The 16,401-nt window shown below is 40.9% G+C and overlaps 1 protein-coding gene across 2 annotated transcripts; it reads left to right on the top strand.

Annotated features, from left to right (window-relative positions):
• The first annotated feature begins 307 nt into the window (after positions 1 to 307).
• On the top strand, positions 308 to 15,678 carry MAT2B (methionine adenosyltransferase 2B). Of its 2 annotated transcripts, none has more exons than XM_029998505.2 (7): positions 308 to 449; positions 6,607 to 6,801; positions 7,724 to 7,838; positions 8,138 to 8,290; positions 11,716 to 11,909; positions 12,876 to 12,989; positions 14,046 to 15,678. In XM_029998505.2, exons 1-7 carry the CDS (start codon positions 420 to 422, stop codon positions 14,214 to 14,216), a joined length of 972 nt encoding a protein of 323 aa, XP_029854365.1. In that variant the 5' UTR covers positions 308 to 419; the 3' UTR covers positions 14,217 to 15,678. The 2 variants fall into 2 exon arrangements, with proteins under 2 accessions (XP_029854365.1, XP_029854364.1); XM_029998504.2 differs by lacking the exon at positions 308 to 449 and adding an exon at positions 2,477 to 2,638.
• The last annotated feature ends 723 nt before the right edge of the window (positions 15,679 to 16,401 follow it).

The raw sequence follows: 16,401 nt of genomic DNA, 5'->3' as shown, positions 1-16,401 counted from the left end.
GTACTTAGTTTAAACATAAAATGAAGAGCTGCTAGAATCCTCAACCTGGCTGACCTAATTAGAGCCCTCCTTCTGTTCCCTATGAAAGGAAAACTGCATAAGACTCAGTGCCAGTGCTTTGAATAAATTTTCTACACACAATGGCTGCACTTGCTCATGCTGGCTGTTAAGAAGTAAAAATTTAAGTTCATACTGAGCTGCTTAAATGGTACCACTGGGAACAAACGAAAAGCGTAACAGGATTCAGAGCCACACGTGATATAGGGCTTGGATTAGCGTTTTGGTTTCAAAGGTCAACTGAGCTATTGCTTCTTCCAGTCCATGTGCTCTCTGCAGGCAAAAGCAGACAAAGGGACAAATGCGCAGTTGAACTGCAATAATTTCCTAGGCTGATATAATTCCTTCTATAGTTTGAGGCAATGCCTGAAATGCTGGTGGAAACGGAGCAGGTAAGGCTCTGGATATTTGCATTAATAGATTGCTGCCACACTTTGATTACAGAATCTAGGGGAAAGGAAACAGGAGGGGAGAGAGAGAAAGACTTAATTATGCTTTAGTCTCTGTGAATTACAGTCTGAAATGTTAATTTAATGAGCGGTGCATTTAGTCACCCAGTGATGCATTATGCTTAAATGAGTGTGGTATGGACTTTGATAAATTTTTTGTTTATCTATTCCATGAAATAAGTGTTTCACAAAGTGAACATAATGATAACAAAGAAATTGAAAATATAAGCTAGAATGCTACTGAATTCAGTGTAAATATTTGAGAGAAAAATAGACTAGATTCTGTTATGAGGATAACAAATTACACATAGGTTTTGTAGCTGTTACACTGGTGACAAAAATGTGAAAGTCTTTTACAGGCCATTTTATGGTTCTAGTTTGAGACTGATTTTAATGCTGACCCTATTTTCCTCTTGCTCTAAGCCTGGAGGGCAAAACTTCTATTTCTACTTCACTGTTTTTGTTATGATGTACAGTGAGGTCCTTCAGTCTGTGTGGGGAGGACAGGGTGTGATGTTAGAGGTGCTTGGAGTTGTTACTGTAGCGCTGCTCAACAGTTTGGTATTTCTGTGTAGATTTTTCTTCTGAATTTCAATTTATGAATTACTGGTATTTTTAATAGAATTCTAAGATTAATGACAGGGAATTACATGTCCATAGCTTATTACAAGGAAAAATGGGGCATCTGCATTCCAAGAAGGCAGAAACTAGCTGAAGTGGTTTTTATATATATATATACTTACATTGTCCTGCAAATGCCAGGTTTTTTTGCCATAAGTAAAGGTCATTTATTATACTATTTGATTCCATTTTTAGTTGATTTTTCTGCTGTCTCTTTAACTGTGTGTTAACTCCTGTACTATCAGTTGGTTTTCTTCCATGACTATCAGTTAAATACTATTTTAATTAAGTCAAGCTGAAATAAATGTATTAGGTGAAGATATAAGTGTGAACATAGCTAAAATAAATCTTGGCTGCTAATTCTTATACATCTATTTAACTTTAGTCCTGTTGCTAAAAACAGTGTTAGGCATCTGGTCTTTGCCTTTGTGTGGGGCAGAAGCATCACAGAAAAAAAGCTTTGTGTACAGAGTTGTGATACTTCAAAAACTTGTATTGAAAAAAATAACCTTTGTCATCTTGTAAGCGTAACACTATACCTCTGGGATGAGTACTACAACGAGCGCTTGCTTCTGAGAAAGCACCCCCCCTTTCCCCGTGGGCTTTACCAGCTGCTTTTATATAAGGCTATGGGTAAAGATAATTGGAAAATGGGCCGTTTTTTCCACCGTTCTCAGAGGGAAAAGAAACAATTTCTGCCGAACACGTCCCAGTGCTCGACGCAGGGTCGCTCTTCGCAGCCGCGGAAGGTGTTTTGGTCTGAGGGCGAGGTCTCCCTTGACCGGCAGCAGGACCGCTCCGGCCCCGCCGCTGCGCGCCCGCGGGCCCCTCCCGGCGGGGCGGCGGCGCCGGGTCGCAGGTGCCGGCCCTGCGGCGGGGGGGGGGAAGGCCGCGGGGGCACCCCCGGGTCCAGGGTTACCCGGCGACCGCGGTTGCGGTCCGGGGGCGACGGGGGAGCGGTTCCCCCCGCGGGGAGCCCAGCGGCGGCGAGGGCGGCGACCGCCCCGACCCCTCGGGCCCGTTCTTAACGACGGCGGGGGCTGGGCCCGTCCCCCGCACGTCCCACGTATTTTCTCTAAAAGGCTTTTGCGTGTTTTCTGTTCCTGCCGCCTGCCCCGCGGGCCGGACGGTTATTTTGAGGCTGGGTGCTGCCAGAGACCTGCCCGGGGCCGGGCCCCACGGCGCGCCACCCCCCCCCCCGGGCGGCGCCGCGGCGGCTGCCGCCCCTTTAAAGCCCCGCTCGGGCCCCTCCCCCTTCGGCGCTCCTCGGCCAATGAGCGCGCGGCGGCGGCAGGCGCCTGCGGCGGCGGCGTCCCCGCCGCCCAATGAGGGCGCGCGGCGCACGGCGCGCCCGCCCTCCCGCAGCGGCAGGCGGAGGCCGGCGGGCGTGCGGCGCAGGAGGTAGGCCCGGGCCCCGGCGGGCCTCCCCCCCCCCCAGCCCCGCCGCCATGGTGGGCCGGGAGAAGGAGCTCAAGATCCGCTTCGTGCCGGGCCGCTGCGAGCTGGTGGAGGTGAGCGGCGGCGCCGGGAGCCCCGCCTCTGCGGCGGTTTAAACCTCCGGGTGCGCACGAGGCGGCCGGGGAGGGCTCGCCCGCGGCGGGCTCGGCCGTCCCGCCCTCGCAGGGGCCCGGGCGGGGCCGCGGGGGGGGCGGCCGGGCCGCCGCTGCCGGGTGGGGCCGCTGAGCGGGATCCCGGGCCGGCGGCCAGGTGCCGACGCGCGGTGCGGCCCGGCCCGGCCCGGCCCGGCGCAGCACGCTGGCCCGCGCCCGCCCGGCGGGGCCCTCCGTTCGAAGCTGTTTCCGTCGCCTCCTTGCCCCCGCTGGGCTGGGGATCGCCCCCGAGCTCGGGGTCGGGATGGCTCGGTACCCCCGTGGCGTTCCCGTCGCCCTGACCCCCGTGAGGCGGTGTTCCCGCGCCGCAGCGCGCAGCGCTCCGTGCCCGTTGAGGCCGCTTCGCCGCCGGAGCGGCTCGGCTCGGCTCGGCTCGGCTCGGCTCGGCGGGCGCGGCGCCCGCGGAGGTTTACCCGTGGGAGGGACCGGCCGCCGTGCAGGAGCTCCGCCGGCCGCTGCCTCTGCAGGCTCGCTGCTTTCTCTGGCCACGTTCTGTCGCCGACACCGGCCCGCAGGTGTAGCGCTCGGCTGCCGCGGTCGTGACTCTCTGGCGCGTCCGCGAAACGCGTCACCGCTGCTGGCCGAGGCTGTGCGCCTCTTGGCTCGCCCGCCGCCGACCCGGAGGAGGCCCGGCGGGCGCGCGGTTGCCGCTTGCTGCCGCAGGTGGTGTCGCGGCCGACGGGAGAGCTCGCTCTCGCGGCCCCTTCCCTCGAGTGACTCTTCTTGTCGCCGCGTTACGTTGCAAATCTGCCGTAGCCCGGTAGCTTCCGTTTTCGGCGGGCGCTCCTTAGAATCTTCGGGTTTGATTGAGTTCACCGTGGTTTTGTCGGGTTCGGTTTTTACGTAAAGCTTAAAAAGTACTTGTATCTCGGTTTTCGCCTTGAAATGCATCACGCTTTACTATTTCTGTAAACTACGCTCTTATTTTGTATGTTGGTAGTGTCTGCAAAGTAATCTTGGGTCTCGTAAATGCTATTTTTGAATGTTACAGTGCTGTTGCTTGCGCATTTTTATGTGAATGGGACTGCTGAGTACGGCCTTGTTTTTATTAATTTTTAGTGAGCATTGAACGTCAGATAAAGCAAAAAGAAATTGGATACTTCATTGTAAAACTCAAAATTGTGCATTTAAGTAGTGTTATTCAAGATCAGTTGCTAAGAGAACTTTTTGCACACTTGATGACCGAACATGATTGCCTCTTAGTTGAAAAACACGTGCAAAAGATTTGTTAGCAGATAGGCTAATCTGAACAAGAACTTGCACTTAAGCCTATAAAACTCGCAGGCAAAAGGGTAACGCTTGAGTTCTAGAATGTCTTTTATTCTTTACATGTAGCAACTCTCAATAAAATTACTGCAAATTCCAAGTGTACTTCTTAGCATGTTAGGACAAGAGTTAAGAGCGGTCTTATCTTTTAGTTGCGTTACATTATTAATACTCCAACCATATTTAAGAAAAAATAGGTAAATTAACAGAAGTAAAAAGATGTTATGCCATATGTGGTTTCAGTTACGTACTGATACCCCTAGATAGTAGCTATAGATTTTTGCCGCCTCCTCTTCTAGAGGACCATGATTAATTCCTTGCAAGACAAAGCAAGTAACAGGAATTAATTTTTTAGCTTTGCTAACTGTTAAAGGCAACCTGGTTGCTACACGGAAGTATATGGTGCTGTTAACATGTATTCACTTGTCTGTGTGTGGACAGCTGTGAGGCAGCAGCAGTAGCTTCTGCAAGTCTGTGAGAGCATCTGCAAGCAGCAGTGGTGGGAACATGAAACCTCGGAGGTCCTTTGGACTCGGAAGTTCTGTCGTCTGTAGTTCCTAGGTCTGAGACAGAAATGCTGTTGCGGCTCAGTGGCGTTCTGGGAGGAGCGAGGTGACATACAGGGAAAAAAGTTAATCTGTGCAGGTTTTGTATTACCAGAATGTTTAACTTCTGGCAAGGTGAAATACGTTTAAACTGGTAGTCGCTTTGCGTTGCATTTGTGGAAAACATCTATCGCTTATCGTGGTTTCCCAGGAACAAGCGACTAAAACCGATTAGTCTTGCAGACAAGAGCAACAGCATGCAAACTGTACTTTAACTTGGTTTAAGTTGGGATTGTGTTCGGTTCAAGCTGTGCTGCTAATGTAACATCCTCTTTATGACGTGTAGAATAAAGGAACTTAGATGAACGATGTTTGAAAATGTCAGGTTTTACAAATGACGCGTGTTTTTGTGTTGGTCACCTTCTACTTATTAAAGATATCCTGTGACATTTTTAGAGAACCTTTCAACTCTGTCTTCTGCAGCAAGTCTTTGATATTTATTTGTGGGTACCCTCTGGCTATAGAAGCACTGATAATCTGTCCTATGATGCTCTGTCCAGCCTTTGCTAAGATAAAAAGTACATAACAAAAAAAGAAAATAGTACTGGCATGTTCTTGTTTATGCTTTTCAGAGAAACATGGGCAGCCTTAAAAAATTGTAAATAAACTTGTGTCCTGAGGTCAAATTGACTGTAAAGATAAAGGTAACTTTTTAAAATGTCATTTGCTGTAGTTTTGTCATTTTCGGGAAACTGTCCAGATATAAATTGCTAATTTTCATCCAGTACTGATGGGAATAAGTCGTCCTCTGCCTGAAGATCTAGAGTTGAGGAAAATGCATGCACTGTGCTGCGAACTTAAAGCAACTGTTTTGGGATAGGCTGTTTCCATAATGCAGCCCTGCATATACACTTATGGAACAAAAGCTTTTTTAACTTTAAGGGTGAAAGACAGACAGCCATTTGGAAGCGATTTTTGTTGCTTCCTGTGCTGCAATCAAAAAGTTGTGGTCTGTTACAATGCTGAAAATGTATGAATGCTCAGAAGTGATTGGGCTATTTACATAGTAGAGAGCGTTTACAAAATTCTAATCAATTATCACAAACTGTCTTTGTGTATAAAGTGGTCAGGAAACCCAAGACTTATGGATTCTGCATATCTGAAGTTTTGTTCTGTACTGGCATGTAAGCATATGCTTTTATTTTTGTTTTTAGCAGGCTCTTGTTCGTGATAAGTGGAGAGGGAAAGCGTGAAAGGAGAATAAAGATTGCACAGACAGACATGAGTCTTAGTTTGCTGCCTTGAAAACTTGATGGTCTAGTGAGCGGTGGAGAGGAATGAACTTTGTGTGAACAGATGTAGACAACTGTCTCAAGTACTGAAATGTGCAGTAGCTGAAGTAAAGCTTTAGTATGTTGTATAGGTTGAGAGTTTAAATTACCAAATCACTTTCAGATGCATTTTGTAAAACTGAGAAGGGAGCTATATCTTGGTTTTACTTATTATTATTAGGCTATTGTGTTAAATAATGATGAATTACTGTTCTATTTAATAATAAAATTCAACTCTTCAATTCTTACAGTCGTTGTAGGTAGGCCCACAGTGAGTTGTGTTGTATTGCTGCAGCCTCTAACAGGCACAGTCTATCGAAAATTATTTGTTGAAGGATGTGGACCCTAAATGTTACATATTTGGGGTCCATTTTCAAAAGGAGTTCTTTCCCTCATTTCATATTGCACAAAGTTAATCAGATTCTGAGTGAACTTAAAATTCTGTCTTCATTAGTAGTTTGGTTTGTTTTCCCCTCTTGTTGTGGAAATAAATGAGTCTCCCATTTAAGTTTTGTTTTCATTATCTTCAAAAATATGTTTAAATACTTGACTAGGTAGCGTATTGGTACTCCCAGATGTTTGTGTTCCATGAGACACTCCAATACACTAATGTGGCAAGGAAAGCTATTCAATACAGTAGCACTGACTGTAGCCTTGCATACTTTCTAAGAAAAAACAGTAATAAATAGTAGTAGAAAGAAATGTTTTCCTGTTCTCACTTCCCTAGGAAGATGTTCATATTCCCAGTAGGCGAGTTTTGATTACTGGTGCCACGGGACTTCTTGGCAGAGCTGTGTTTAAAGAATTCAATGAAAATAATTGGAATGCAGTTGGCTGTGGATACAGGAGAGCTCAGCCCAGATTTGAACAGATTAATCTTCTGGACTCTATTGCAGTTCATGACATTATCCATGATTTTCAGGTAAGTTTCTGGAGTGTGAAGTAGATGGATAAAGGGTGCTTTATACATCTAGTAATCAGCTGACAGTGCTGTTCTGATGCTCAGTTCATGTGGCTTTAGTGGGGCTAATGCTTTGGCAGAGCTCTGAAACATTTATGGCTGCCTCTTCTGCCGCATCTGGAGCGTAGGTTTGCTCTGTAGATACAGATAGTTCTGAACTTTGCTATCATCACCATGGGCAGACTGCAGGTAGCAGATGTACGTGTCAGCACACTTGCATTGATAGTTGAAAGAAAAAGACAAATATGAGTTATTGACATAGTCATATGAATCAGTTCTTTTCAGGTTGAAGAATACTTGAATACAATGGCAGTAACTGCGTGTCTAGTGTGCAGTGCAGTAAGAAGTTCAGTTTTTTCAATCTTAACTTGCAAGGGGAATATATAAAACCTGAAATAAATACTATACAACAGAGGGCCATTCTATAAAACGGCTTTGAATATCTTGTTAATAGTCTGCATATGTCACATAAGCCATGTGTAAATGGCTTATCTAAAAATAGTTTGGCTAATGTGGGTTTTTTTAAGTACCATTATGGGGGTGTGTGTGAGATACATTATTATTATTATATTACACAGAATTAAAAAGAAAAAAAACTAAACAATGAACAACTTCAGTCTTGCTGTAAAATCAATGCTACTGAAGATCATAATGGCAAAATTAATGATCAGTCTTTTTGGTATCTTGAAGCAGCATGGTCCTATTCTATTTCCTAAAGAAAACATGCTCCTCAGAATGCCATGATTAATAATACTACTACTTTTATTACTTCTCACAACTTTGTGAAATGCCTTTTTGCCTGAGGGAGTTCATCGCTAGAGTTAGGGTGGAACTGCAATCTCTTGATAATGTGTGTTGTTTAAAATTAGTCTTTAATTTCCAGCCTCATGTTATAGTGCATTGTGCTGCTGAGAGAAGACCAGATGTTGTAGAAAGTCAACCAGATGCTGCTTCTCAGCTCAATGTGGCTGCTTCAGGGAACTTAGCAAAAGAGGCAGGTAAGGAGACCATCTAATAGATTTGGTTTCTTTTTAAAATACTGCATTTATTTATACAGGGACATAAATACGAATAAGTTACTCGAAGTGCTGAATGTAATTTCTGTGATAAGTGTGCCGTCAATCCGTTTTCTGTAAGGGTAGCGTGCATGTCTATGTGAAGGATTAGTGAACAGACAAAGCAGTGGGAATGAATGGGGCTAGAAGATGAGGTCCTTCGGAGATTTGTTTAAAGGTTTATTGGGATTTCAAACAAGCCATGAATTGAAATAGACTATGTATAAACATTTTATTCCTAGCTGGAGTTGGAGCGTTTCTGATCTACATTAGTACAGACTATGTATTTGATGGAACAAGCCCTCCTTATAAAGAGACTGATGTACCAAATCCCCTGAATTTATATGGTAAAACCAAACTGGAGGGTGAAAAGGCAGTCCTGGAAAATAATGAAGGTAAGAATACACTCACACACTTTTAACAGAGACTTTCTATTTTTACTTAGTTGCATATTAGCTTAATATACTCCTAAGTCAGTGGTAAAGTTGCAAAACCATGGAAACGAGATTTAGAAAGGAATGTGATTAGGAGTCATTCTCCTTGCTCATAAATGATTCCTATTGCTTATAGGCTGACTAAAGGTTTATTTCTTACTTGTTCCGGTCTTCGTTTGTGTTACTAGTCTCTGCTGATGGACATTCACAAGCCTTTGTCTACTGTGAATCAAATATTCCTAAGGAAAGATAAATTACATCATCAATATATTGTAATGGCACAAGCTTTACCACACTTTAATATATAGCTGTTGTTATTTGGAGGGATGTGTTGTACTTGTTCTAAATGTATGTTTACTTAGAGGGAAAAACAGACTTGTGATTCAATAATAATGCAGATAAAATCACCATAGGCTTCTGTTACTCTCTTGGGTTTTTTGCTGATCTCCTGTTTTGCTCTCATTACGTAAGCCATTAGGCCATCCATTTTGTTTTTAATCACCCAGCTTACCACACACACCAGATTTCCTGCTTGTAAAACTTTCTAAAGGGTTAGTAACATATTTCTGGTTTTAAGCAACTAACTTTTTATTTTTTTAATTTATTAATTAAATCTTTTCTTAATGGAAATTGGCATTCAAAATATACGCTCATAATTTTAAAAATTCTACTTAATAGGGGAAAAAAGCTTGGGACTGAACATGGTCCCTTGCATTTAAAACTTATTTCTTGTATAAAAGAGAGGTTTGGTTGTTTCTAGTTAGTATGCTGTCAGTCTCCATTCACAGATTATAAGGAAAGAAGCACTTCTATTTTCTTAAAGAATTTGAAGAAAATAATCTCAGTGCACTTGCAGAAGAGGCTTCTGATCTGTTGTCGTGGTTTAACCCCAGCCAGCAACTAGGCACCACGCAGCCGCTCGCTCACTCCCCACCCACCCAGTGGGATGGGGGAGAGAACTGGAAGAAAAGTAAAACTAATGGCTTGAGATAAAGACAGTTTAATAGGACAGAAAGGAAGAAAATAATAATAATGTTAATAATAAAAATAATATGACAATAATAATAATGAAATAATTGAAATATACAAACTGAGTGATGCACAATGCAATTGCTCACCACTTGCCGAGTGATGCCCACTTAGTTCCCAAGCAGTGATCTGCGCCCCACCCCGGACCAGTTTATATACTGGGCATGATGTCAAGTGGTCTGGAATATCCCTTTGGCCAGTTTGGGTCAGCTGTCCTGGCTGTGTCCCCTCCCAACTCCTTGTGCCCCTCCAGCCTTCTTGCTGGCTGGGCATGAGAAGCTGAAAAGTCCTTGACTTGGCATAAACACTACTTAGCAACAACTGAAAACATCAGTGTGTTATCAACATTCTTCTCATACTAAATCCAAAACATAACACTATACCAGCTACTAGGAAGACAATTAACTCTATCCCAGTTGAAACAAGGACGCATGTTGATATGATATTCGCGATGTGATTCTGTTCTGCCTAACCAGAGAATTGAACAATTGATGAACTAGTGTGATGGTCTTTCAATAAGTAAATATATACTTATTTGAATTCTTGAAAATGATAGGCCTTTAATATAGGTTTGTCATTACTAGTAAGAAATAGACTTTCTAAAAAATACTTTGATAGGAAAAGTCTTATTTAAGTAAAAATCAATTTAAAGGAAAAGTTACTCACTCCACCTCTTTCTTAAATATCGTCTCTGAATTTGACTGTGATGCTGTTTGCTCCCTCTTCTAGATTGGTAATGAAGATAAGACTGCACCAAATTCAAGTACGTGTGGGTATCTTGCTAGATCCTTCCCCCAACTCAACCATTCAGTGTTGTTTCATGACCTTTTTGAGCATGACCTGTCAGGTAGTAGTGGGTTGCAGCAGTGGTGGTATTAGCAGAAGGAATTTCAAGGTGGTGCTGAGTAAGATGCTTGAAAATGTCAATTCTATTGTTTCATACAAATATAAATATTTTACATGCATTAGTCTTCCAACCACTAATTTGCTAATATCATGTAGGTAGAATTCACCCTATCAAATGTCTGTAGTTGTGTGAAGAACTTCCCTGTCCATTTCTGTTGTATAATGCAAGTATCTCCACTAATAATTCAGGGGGGTTGCATATTTTTAAAAAACTATATTTTAGTTTGGTTAGGGGGGGATAGAAGTTATATTTAGCACTCATGCTTATAAAACTGAAAAGTTTTAGTAGGTCTTCAGAACCATCGGTAATGAAGCTAATGCTCTCCAAGTCTCGGGTAGCTCTCTGAGAACAAAAGGAAGACAGTCTTTTTCGCAAATAATGAATACTTCTAAAGATACTAAAAAAGAAATAATTCAACAAGTATTTAAAGAGAGGAGGAACATATTTGCTGAGCGACCAAATAATTGTTTTTAGAGCAGCAGGAAATGAGTGTCATGTTGGCTTTTTTTGTTGTTTGTTTGTTCTTGTGGAAGTACTTCTTTCGGTCTACTTTTCTGTGAGAGTAATTTGTGTTATCTTTTTCTTTTCGTCTTCCTAATAGCTATAACATTTTCCTACGAATCTTTAAGAATTGCAATGATTTGGTGACTTGCACTTCTAATTTCAGGACTGATTTTTTTTTTTTTTTTCTTTAAGCAAAAATATCTGTATTACTTTTAATGAATTTGTCGTAGCCATCTTGGATTTCCCCTCAAAGAGGCCTTCTGAGTCTTTATGACTGAGATAGACTAGTACAATGTATACCATCATAAAACATCCTTCTTTTTGCACTTGTCTACTGTTAGTTTAATTTCTCAAATCACTATCTTGAAATCTAATATTGTTTACTGCTGTATTCTGTGAACCTATTCCTTATTTGTCAAGCTTTATATTCATTCCAAGGTTCATGTCTGTCTTCTGGTAAATAATATTCTCCTTTATGCAGGAGGCTTCTGCATGCTGGCTGAAAAATCTTTGTAATTGATGTCTGAGTATGGTGATTTGTGATTGGTGGGAATTTTTGTTCCTGCTCTTACCCACGGAAGATGGGGAGTGCTGGAGTAATCTCATAGTGCAGTTGTTATTTCTAATTTTTTTAATTTTTGTTCTAACCCAAACAGGCCTTCTTTTTTCTCTTGCGGTGTTAATGAAAGCTTGTTAACTTTCTGGAAATCAATGGCATAAATGAAAATAAGTTTATATAAACTTAGTGTTTATAAACTGCTTTAATTGATGTAAATTAGAATTATATTGTGAGGGCAAACATATTAATTGCATTTTCTTTGTGATCTGTAGATGCTTAATATCACCAACATACTTTTAACGCTTCCAAAACACTTTTCAGGTTACGCTACAGCATTTATACCTACTCCTAACAATATTAATATTTTTAAAATATTCTTTCTTTTAGATGCTGCAGTACTTCGGATTCCTGTCTTGTATGGAGATGTAGAAAGACTGGAGGAAAGTGCCGTGACTGTTATGTTTGATAAAGTGCAGTTCAGTAATAAATCTGCCAACATGGACCACTGGCAACAAAGATTTCCTACTAACGTCAAGGATGTAGCAACTGTTTGCAGACAACTAGCAGAGAAGAGAATGCTGGTAAGAATTTAAAGAAACAAGCCTCTTTAAGGTAAAAACAGTTCGAGTTCTTGGCTTTGTTTCTGAACAACCGAGAACTGCATAGAACCTGCATTATTTGCATTTCTGGAATGCTGGGAGGGAGGAAAGAACTAGCTGTAATACTACAGTATCTTTACATGACAGTGTGTGGATCTTCTGTTATTTGAAACAAAAGCGAGTGATGGGACAGATCCTTCTGAAAGTTGTCATGTGTCTTATAGTATACCGGAGAGAAACGCACATACCTAACTTACTCTAATATGCCTCTTACAAATTGCCATTTTGGACTAAAAAAAACCCCATGGTGGTTGAATGTAATTCTCAAAGATGCCCTTGTTTATTCTATTAAGAACACTGAAGTGGCAAAAAGAAGCCACTGGACTAAATACTTTATGGTGTTTATTCACCACAGCATCTTCAGGTTACCACCTTTGCAAGATAACAAAACCAACCGACCACGTTCTTGTTTTTCATACATATTATTTGGAAAAAAATGGACCATGCCCATATGGTGCACATGGGGCAGTCAATTTGTTTGATAGGACTTGTACATTGTTTGCAGTTTAACATTCAGAATGCGTGTGGTGCCTTTTGCATTTGTTTTTGATAAGTGAATAGTATAGAATAGCCGAGTTCCTCCTTCCCAGCTACTTGACCTTGGTTGGTTGGTTGGCTCCCTCCTTTCCCTCTTGTGAATTCTACAGAATATAAGCTGTTCGTGAAAAGTCAGGACAGATATATGTAACACCAGTTTTCAGTCTCAATCCCTAGTCAGGTGTTCTCTGAGAATGCATGAGACATTTCTAGAACATGAGTGAGGTGCTGTAATATGCCTTTCAGGATAGGATCTTGCTGGAAGATTATTCTGCACAATTCTTGCACAGGAATTAGTCTGAGGGCTAGTTAGCTGCTTTTTTTCACCTGTGTTTCCTGTTTCTTCTGTAGGACCCATCAGTAAAAGGAACATTTCACTGGTCTGGCAATGAACAGATGACTAAGTATGAAATGGCATGTGCAATTGCAGATGCTTTCAATCTTCCCAGCAGCCACTTGAGACCAGTAAGTGATGTGTTGTTCGACCTGTGGAAAGATGGATGTGCTTTATCGTTTCAAGAAGTAGGTCTCACTAGCTATACAAATAAGCTTCCTCTTCAGGATGATCTGTTTGAGTGTGTCTAGCACACCAGATGTATGGCTGAGGATGCTGTCTGGTATCTAACACAGGAAAACAACAGCTGCTTTGACCTGCTGAATTAGGAAAATTGCCCAGTCAGTCAGGAATCAGTTTCACAATCTGTAGTGCAATGGTATTTCTGCAGAACAGTTCCCCTTAGTCATGAGTAAATCCGTATTTTTTGCTGTATTTTTGTCCTTAAAAAAGCTTACAGATTGACAGAACATTAACTTGAAGGTAGGAAACTCTAAGGGCTTTTCAATGTCCAGGTTTATTTCTGAATACATGCAGTTAAGAACTTCAAATCATTTTTGCTTTGCTTAAAATACCTGTCCTGCAGATTCATTGACACTTAAGACTACTATTAAAGACATACTGATAATTTTGCAAGAATATAACATGTAAATAAGATTTTTTTTTTTTATATCCAAAACAAATGTCAATGATTCTGAATTAGTAAAGGCTGGAACTGAAATGTGGCTTGGAAGATGGAGAGAAAAGGAATGGAGAACACTAAGTTAGTCTAAATTTTTTCTGCCCAAATCCCTTTCTCTTCAGGTATGTTGATCAAGATATGGTTCTGTCAACATTTTATAGCATTTTTTACATTGTGATTATAGTCATAGTGTGAAAATAGGAATAAAACACAGAAAAGTTGGTCAGTAAATGGTGAGCAGTAACTGAGTGAGAAAAATTTAACTTAAGATACTTTATGTCGCTCTGCCTGACGTATCTTATGTTAAAATGAAGTTAACCATAAAAGCAGCAAACAAACAAAAAAAAAGCCAACCCACAAAATAGCTGGGAGGGAGGAGGGGAACATACCTATATAGAAAACTATGAAGGAAAACTTCTAAATGAGCTTATATAAGAATAAATATTTTTCTGTCATTTCTGATTACTTGTTGGTGTGTTGGGGTTTTTTTCTGTTTATTTTTTAGATTACTGATTGTCCAGTTGTGGGTGCCCTTCGTCCGAGGAATGCTCAGCTAGATTGCTCGAAGTTGGAGATGCTGGGGATAGGTCAAAGAACACCATTTCGAGCTGGGATCAAAGAATCACTTTGGCCTTTCCTTGTTGACAAGAGATGGAGACAGACAGTCTTCCATTAGTTTGTAACTTTTTTAGTAAAAGTATGGTATGTGGCACTTTTTTAAAAGAAAAAAAAAATAGTTTTGTATGAGTGTTCTTAAATTGTGACATTTATGAGTTTTCATTTAATCAGGTAAACATATGGTCTTGCACTAGTGAAATTGTTAGCCTAAAAAAAGTTCAGTGACAAAAACTGAGCCTATTTGAAGTCATGAATCTTTCCTTCCATTCGTACTAGTCTAACTTAATGTCTATTCCTAGCAGATTATGGTTCTCAGTAATCAGTACCATTTGATGCTAAGAATGACTCAGATCACTTGTAGACTTACTTTTGGCTGAAATATGTTGTTGATGCTTAAGGTCTGTGCCATTGTTGTATATACCATTTCTCTTCATTAAAAGACATGGTCACTTACTTTATCACCAAAAATCTTGAGTTTTTTGTTTTTAACTTCTGACGGTGGTGTTCTTACGGAGTTAAACTGAAGTAGGTATCATTAAATGTTTGTTTTGCTTGAGCTCTGATCAAAATGTTTTTTAAAAAAGTGAAACTTTATTTTTGCAATTATCAAGTGTACTTTTTATGCTTGAAATATTTTCAGAATGTTCTGTAACTTGAATGCCTGCAGCTTCATATTTGTACAGTAAGTTGTATGCATTTGTTTTAATGGCGACATATAAAAGCTAGAATGTTGGGAGGGTGGGGAACATAGTTTTGACATGTTTTTTTGAGGGGGGGATTGCGGATTTTTTTTTTTTTTTTTTTGAGTGGGGGCTTGTGTTTTGTATAAAAGCATGAAATATCTTCATCCTCTTTTTTGGGGCAGTATTTGGGATTGGTCAAATTAGTGGGAGTGAGATGTTTGTTAGTCAATACATGTGAGATGGAGAGGAACGGTATTTCAAGAATTTGTAGCACTGCAGCTTCTTTTGCACAGACTGTCAGATCTTGCACTGATATAGCTTGTTCTGGAACAGCAAAGCGCATATGTTGAAGGTTTGCACCATAATAATGTAACCACAATAGTCTAATATAAGCAAATCTTTAATCTGCTTAAGTCTAGTCCTTAAAGTTGGACTAGGTAGCCAAGCAAAGTAGAGGAAGAACACGGTTTGTAAAGGTTAGCTTCCTTCTGAAGTTGTAGAATCAACAATATAAATGTTCTGAGATTGCCAGCAGATTATTAGTAAAACTAGGAAAAGCTGCATTTGGATAATCATTTATTTTTCTGAGGTTGAAATGAAGGGGGAGGGGAAGATGCTTAGCTTTTAATTAAAAAAAAAAAAGGGGGGGGGTGGACACAAAAATAGACCAGCTGAATGAATATCTTCTAAAGGTCAGCTTTATATTCAGTCCTTTAATTTCCAACTGGCATATGCTAAGAGTTCATAATCCCAGTTTGTTTTTAGTGTGAAGTCCTGATATACACATGGTAACCTATCTCCAAAATGACAATAAATATATGTTGCCAGCATGAGAAACAGTTGTTGATTCTTTCTTTACCATCACGGTTCGTGTGCTGCTGCCTTGGGGATGTGATAAATGTACACACAAAAAAAAAAAAAAAAAAGGTACAGAAGGTTTTGAAAAGACAAGCCTGAAACATCCTGGGCCTCAGTGTTTGATCAGGAAGATGCTAAGTACACCCCCCTCCACTTGCAGGCAGCTAAGTTTTTATTCAATTTGACGCCATATTTTTTTAAAAATCACAGTAAATTTAAAACTGATATGAAAAATTGGAGATAAGGAGAAAAGCCACAAGAAGAAAAAATTTAAGGAACACTGAGGTGGACAGTAGACTTGCTATTTCATTGTGTGGTTCGGTTTTGTTTTTTTTTTTTCCTTGGCATACATAATCAGAAGTGACAGAATTTTATTAGAATCAAGTAGGTAAATAATTCTCTAAGTGGTTTGCTTTTTATTTCATTTCCATTTTAAAAATGTGGGAAAATACATCAATATTTGGAAGGCAGTATATACCATTCTGCATTTATTGCTGATTTTTGTTAAACTGTTCTCAAATTGCTTATTGCTAGATCCACGAAAAAAAAAATAGATGTTACTATACTGACTAGGGCACTATCCAATTCTCTCTTCCCCCCCCCCCCCCCCTCTCTGGAAGGGGCTTTATTTTCTTTTTTCTTCCCCAAGATGATGCAAAACTGTCTCTTCAACCTACAGGAAAGGGCTCTAACTTATCCATA

This window comes from Aquila chrysaetos, chromosome 22 (genome assembly GCF_900496995.4).
Source record: "Aquila chrysaetos chrysaetos chromosome 22, bAquChr1.4, whole genome shotgun sequence".
Taxonomy (NCBI): domain Eukaryota; kingdom Metazoa; phylum Chordata; class Aves; order Accipitriformes; family Accipitridae; genus Aquila; species Aquila chrysaetos.
Note: the sequence above shows the minus strand (reverse complement) of the source record. Positions and strands in the feature narration are given on the sequence as shown.